This window comes from Paramormyrops kingsleyae, chromosome 21 (assembly GCF_048594095.1).
Source record: "Paramormyrops kingsleyae isolate MSU_618 chromosome 21, PKINGS_0.4, whole genome shotgun sequence".
Lineage (NCBI taxonomy): Eukaryota > Metazoa > Chordata > Actinopteri > Osteoglossiformes > Mormyridae > Paramormyrops > Paramormyrops kingsleyae.
Window position 1 is genome coordinate 11,118,507 of NC_132817.1, and position 6,000 is coordinate 11,124,506.

At 36.7% G+C, this 6,000-nt stretch overlaps 1 protein-coding gene across 4 annotated transcripts; it reads left to right on the top strand.

The window, feature by feature from the left end:
- The first annotated feature begins 228 nt into the window (after positions 1-228).
- On the top strand, positions 229-3,600 carry zte38 (zebrafish testis-expressed 38). 4 transcript variants are annotated; one of them, XM_023819050.2, is made up of 12 exons: positions 229-465; positions 682-829; positions 1,013-1,076; positions 1,171-1,207; positions 1,291-1,311; positions 1,592-1,618; positions 1,823-1,890; positions 1,987-2,135; positions 2,297-2,517; positions 2,694-2,736; positions 2,842-2,882; positions 3,174-3,600. In XM_023819050.2, exons 1-12 carry the CDS (start codon positions 415-417, stop codon positions 3,231-3,233), a joined length of 930 nt encoding a protein of 309 aa, XP_023674818.2. In that variant the 5' UTR covers positions 229-414; the 3' UTR covers positions 3,234-3,600. The 4 variants fall into 4 exon arrangements, with proteins under 4 accessions (XP_023674818.2, XP_023674820.2, XP_023674821.2 ...); XM_023819052.2 differs by having other exon boundaries at positions 3,177-3,600; XM_023819053.2 differs by having other exon boundaries at positions 682-787.
- The last annotated feature ends 2,400 nt before the right edge of the window (positions 3,601-6,000 follow it).

Here is a 6,000-nt window from a genome sequence, read left to right on the forward strand (position 1 = left end):
CAGTTTTATTACCTTTTAAATAGTCTGTAGGATTTGCAAACTATCCCAACGCTTTTCATTTAGCTAATTTTAGGTTTATAATGTAATAATTCAGACTTGCCGTAAGATTTCTTGTGCGAGCGTGAGAGTTAGAAATTTAATGTAATCACACATACCCTGTCCGTTTCATAAACAATACTTATAGTAATTAACGTTAACCACCCTAAACTTGCGGAAACTCGGGTGGAGACCTGCGCGCGCCGGGGCCATCAGCCGGGGTTACCTGACGGAAGCGAGTCTTTCTAACTCCGGTTAATCAACAAAATAGCTAGTTATAATTAGCTTTACTTCATTTAAACGCGGAAGTTTAAACGCTTGTCTAAATATTAACGATTTGTTTAAAAAACAAACTTTATATTTGGCGCGGCAGTAAAAATGGCAACGGCTGGGAGGTTGCGAAAGTCGACGAAACCCGACATTACAGTGGTATGCCCAAGGGCGGCTTATTTGTTCAAACATTTTAATTGATAAAGATATTCAGTTTATATTTGATTATCTACCATGACACCTAGCGCGCTAGCTGGCTAGTTAACGAATGCTGTCACATGACATAGAGGGTTGGATGTATCATAGGATAACTTTTAAAGTAAATTATTTTCCCTTTTCTTAATGAATAAAATATGTGTTTTTGTCACTGAAAAGCAGTGGACAGGTTTGTTTAGCAACGACCTCAAGACGCAGGAGCATTCCCTGGTGTTTGTGAAGAGGATGATGGCGCTCGCCGTGTCCTCCATAACCTACCTCCGCGGTATATTTCCGGAGGATGCATACAGGTCTCGTTACCTGGAAGGTGATGTTTAATAAGTTTAAAAAAAAAAAAAAACACATACAAACGTGACATTTAAAGCCCCCTTTCGCTTAATAATTCCTAATTCCATCTTACTAAAAAGTAAGATGACCTTAAAAACACTCAGTGCACTGTTTTTATATAAATAAAATGCAAGTTAGTCTAATTTTTCTGTTTACTTTCCAGATTTATGTATTAAACTCATAAGAGAAGATAGCCCGTCGCCCGCTGCTTCGAAAATCGTCAAATGGTGGGTCTTCTATTTTCATTTAATTAGCTTCATTTTTGCTGGAAACTGGGTTTAGGATGAAAAGCTATAATCAGCTCTTTAATTTCTTTTTAAGGATGATGGGGTGCTTTGATGCTTTAGAAAAAGGATATGTGAGTAGTCTTTTATACAAAAATGTAACGTTTAAAAACATTAATAAAAAAGAATAGAGGAAATCCATTTCATCTTCCAACAGCTCCAGATCGTATTGATTGGGGTAAGTACCAAAGAAACAGGGTCCGTTCCGGATTTGTAGGTATGTAAACTACGTGTATGTGTACATTCCCTGTTAATCCCATAGGATTATATCTGAACTGGTTATCGGCGTGTATTGTTTATATATTATGTACATTGTCTGGAACTGGAAGATAATAACATACACGACACGGTACCACATCACTGTCATTTTTATTCTGTTTTCTTTAAAGAAAAATTCTCTGATGGAGCAGCTTGTCTTTTTTTAGAATGTTTCTGTTACTCATGTTTTTGAATCACAGGTGTATACAGCTCCAGGTGACCCAAATGTAAGTTTTCTACCAAAAGAATTTAAATATTAGTATTTATAGTAGGACACACACACACACACACACACACACACATATTACAGAATCTTCTTTTTTTACTTATAATTCTAGGTAAGTTATCTCATTTTAATTTGTAGGGAAAAAAAGGTAAAGTAACAAATGTATATTTATAAGGTGGAATAAGGATATATATTTTACCCTCAGCATATCATTGAGTCATACCAGTTTAAATTCAGACACACAGCAAAAGGACCGCAGATGGATATTCTCAGGTAACTGCTATTTATAACCTCTGCGTTCAGAGTTACCTGTGTTAAAGCAGAAACGTATCCTGTTAAAGATATTTATTACTGATATCGTATTTTCAGAAATGAAAGTGTCGAGAGGCAGATTACAATAGCAGACACTAAGCAGGCCTCTATGGTCCTCATCCGGAAGCTGTTTCTTCTCATGCAGAACCTGGACATCCTCCCTAATGATGTCTTTCTTACAATGAAATTGTACTATTATGATGATGGTAAAGTACATTTCTTGAATCAGTATTTGTCTTTTAGGACTGTGCTTTTTATTTGTAAGTGTAGTGAGCTATGCCTTTTGATCAGACGTGTTGGTAAATTTGTAAAACTGGCTTTTGCTCTATGCAGCATGTTAATTAGTATGTATCATGACTCCCACTAGTGACTCCCCCAAATTACGAGCCACCTGGGTTCAGGGAAGGTTTGTGTGACAGTCTATGGTTTGAGGGAACAGCAGTCCACTTCAGAATGGGAGATGTGCAGACTCCCTTCCACAGCATGAAGGTTCAGGTTGCTGTGGAGCAAGGTCGAGTGGAGAGTCTGCAGAAATGGAACTGCCAGCATGAGACAACCCAGAGCTTACAAATGGCTTTCTGTAGTACAGTAAGAACCTTCTTGAATGTATGGGACTTGCTATATGGGAGAAGTGAATTGTCATAAAGCCTACAAAATGTAAAAACAAAGTATGTTTTATAAAGTTTGCAACATGATAAAATTGAAATTGCTGTGTTTCAATTTGTTCCTTCATTTACATGTAAAGTTCTTTTGCATTTTACCAGGGCCCTGGGGGATGTAACGACAAAGACCAAGCCTCTGATGATGGTAATTTTCATCTGTAAATTTTGAAAGTTGCACCAAAAACACTTAATCATTACTAACTATTACCTCTATAGAAATATTTAATGTATTTTTTATTTGCATTTGCAGGGTCTGCAGACTTCAAGAAACCTAGCAAAGCCAAGAGAAAGGTATGCTGTAAATTTAACCATTAAATCGGGCAGTTTGCAATCACCTAAACACTTTTAGGCTTTTTTTTAAACTTCTGTTTTATTGTGTTTTCACAAAAGGACTCAATTTGTAAATGACTACCTATGCATTTACGACAGCACTTTTTTTTCATCTGTATCAATTATTTTCTGGTGTACAATGTTGGTTACAGTAGGTTCTCATTTAAAAACACCATTAATAATAAAAATGTACATAAAAAATAGAAAATCTTCCTTAAATCTTTTAAATATATGTATACTTTTGCTACATAGAAGAAATCCACGACCAAGAAGCTTGCTAGGAAGAAAGTGAAAATGGACCGAACACAGTAGTTCAAAATAACCCAAAGAGGGGAAAGACTCATCTTTAAGGAGGAATGTCCTGCTTTTCTTTAAACACTGATATGAAACAAATGCAGGTTCAATAGTATAAAGCTGCTTCATGAGCAAAAAGGTATGTGCAAGATTTAGAGTTGACTTAGACTTAGACTGCACTAGATTGCAAACTGTTTGTTGTTTTGTCGTTTTTGATTTTTTGCCATTTATGTTAGAAGTCACTAGAGTATACAAAATTGAGAATTACTCAACACACAATCGGTCGATAATGTAAAAAGTTATATTTTACAAATGTGTCCCATTTTATACAAAGGATTGCAGTAAACAATGTTTTAGTTTAAATAAATTTTATTTTTAGATTGCACAGGTGTGTGTTTTTTTTATTTTTTTCTGTGGGACATGATGAACACGAGGCGTAATCTGTCACATGATGCAAAAATTGCCTGATTTTTGCGATTGAATTCACTCATGTTTCACTAGATGGCAGTCAAGCACAAGGTATTAGAGCTCTCAGGAGAGTCAGGTTGAAAAGCAGCTGCCAGGCAGATGGCCTTTGTTACAGGAGCATCTGTCATGGTGCAGGAGCAGGTGATGGATTGTGGGTTTGATGGACACTGCTGTCTGAGGCTCGTGTGCCAGTAATAAGGCTATTAAGGTCAGAAAAGGACTGCAGGCTGCAAATGGTAGCTTGTTGAACACATGTGACCAGGTTCTAGACTCTAGAGACTTAGGGGCTGGGTTGAGATTTAAAGCATTTTGTAATCAAAATGATTTGTGGGCTGTATTTATTGAGTCATAGGAGTGCCATAAAAAAGAATAAATCCGTAAAAGAGTAAGAAAATAAATGCTGAATAAGAAAGCAAAATAAATCCAAATAAAAATAAAAAAAATAAGGAAAATAAATTAAAAATATAAGAAAAGGAAAATTGATGCTTTGACCTTATTTACCTTAAACAACTATTAAATTAAAAGCGGTTGGATTTGACAGGGTCCAACTTCCTAAAGGACCAGTGGACCATGGGCGTTTATGTATGGCCAGTAATCGGGTTTCCTGACAACCTATCTTGTGGAAACTTTTTAAGTTATCTGGCTAACTATCTAAACTTTTTTGTGGAGTAGCCCCACATAAGGAAAACTGGGTGTATCCTGGCTAGCTAATACTATCTAACCATCCCCCACTTTGTTTTTAGAACACAAGGCTCATCATTTTAAACTTTACAGTTACAAAAAATATAAATGATGGTAAATATTTCATTGATAGAAGTCAATACAACATGGGCGTTGCCTCCATTAAATCTGAGGGGGACGTGTCCCCCTCACATTTCATTATTATTCATTTGGACCCCCCCCCCCCCCCCCCATATTTAACATAAAACATTAGTTTTATGCCAGTGTGTCCCTCCCACATTCAAAATGCTTGTGACGCCCCTGCAATACAGTATATAACTTGGGGTTATGATTTTACCCAAAAAATCCAACATAATTGACACAAATTGACAACCGCCAATCCACTTTTCGGAGCTTGGATTCATGTTGTTGCTGGAGATCCATTTTGTTGCTTGATCCATTTGCCTCTTTTCTTTAGCTTTCAGCTCTCTGTAATCGGATAGCTGCGATTTCTTGTTAAATCATTCTATACAATCAACCCTATAAGAGCTCTTTCCTATTTTAGATGTGGTTTTGCAGCATTAAACCCAAACGCTAATGGTGCCACAGTTTTTTTGCCACTCTTTATGTGTAACTAGGATATATTTCGCTTGCTGTGACATCACATGCAAACCCCCTGTTGGCTATTACGTCTGGGCAGGAATGCCCGCCCAAAGCCATTTAATTGACACCTGTCCCTTAGGGGAAAAGCAACAGCAATATGGTAAAATTAAAAGCAATATTATAAAAGTTAAAACAATAAGGTAAAATTAAAAGCAGTACAGCAAAACTATACGCCATACGGTAAAAGTAAAAGCAATAAAGAAAAGCATTAATTTTCTTATCCTTTTATTTTTATTTGTATTTATTTCGCTTTCTTATTCGACATTTATTTTCTTATTCTTTTACAGATTTAATCTTGCTTATGTCACTCATGACTTCATATGCATTAGGGTGTCACTTAAAAATAAATGTCTAAAATACACATCTCTCACCACCTAGATCTGTTCTGTTGGACCCAGAAAAAAAATTCACTTAAAAATATTAACATTTACAGGTAGCCCAAGGCCTCTGAATATTAGCATTATAAGCTTAATTACGCCTCATGATGACCATGCTTTCACAGGTACCTATCTCGCTAACTCGGTAACCACACCAATCTCTTACTTATTGGTAACTTATTTGTGGTATCTATCACAAGAACTTGTGGGTTTGTCTCTATTTGATGACTTGAGTCTTCTCAGCAACAAAGAGACTTGTCGTTGCAGGAATGCAGAAGAAAGACACAGACAAATCACCAAAGCGAGCAAAAATTGATCTGTAGGATTTCCAGTTCTTCACTCTGAATCAGTTGGTAACCAGCAACTCCATGAATCTGTTTCATTGCCTTAACTTGCCAACTGACTTCCTGACCACTGATCCAGATACCTGGGCATCACAGGAAGGATCCATTGGTGCAAAACGTCGCCTATTGACACTCAAAATTGTCAATGATACTGCAGAGAGGGGAGTGGCACTGATCCAGGAATACAAGAAGACATTCACTATGGGTAAAGATGACCTGCAGTTTCTCTTGCAGGTTGTTTCTGATCATCGTCAGCTACATCCTACTACAAGG

Bases quoted from the DNA above. Each gene is read 5' to 3' on its own strand.
- zte38 (XM_023819050.2), top strand. From the start codon at position 415: ATGGCAACGGCTGGGAGGTTGCGAAAGTCGACGAAACCCGACATTACA. The intron at 1,312-1,591 runs GTAAGTACCAAA...TTTGAATCACAG, and splicing joins TCCAGATCGTATTGATTGGG to GTGTATACAGCTCCAGGTGA. The intron at 1,891-1,986 runs GTAACTGCTATT...TCGTATTTTCAG, and splicing joins CCGCAGATGGATATTCTCAG to AAATGAAAGTGTCGAGAGGC.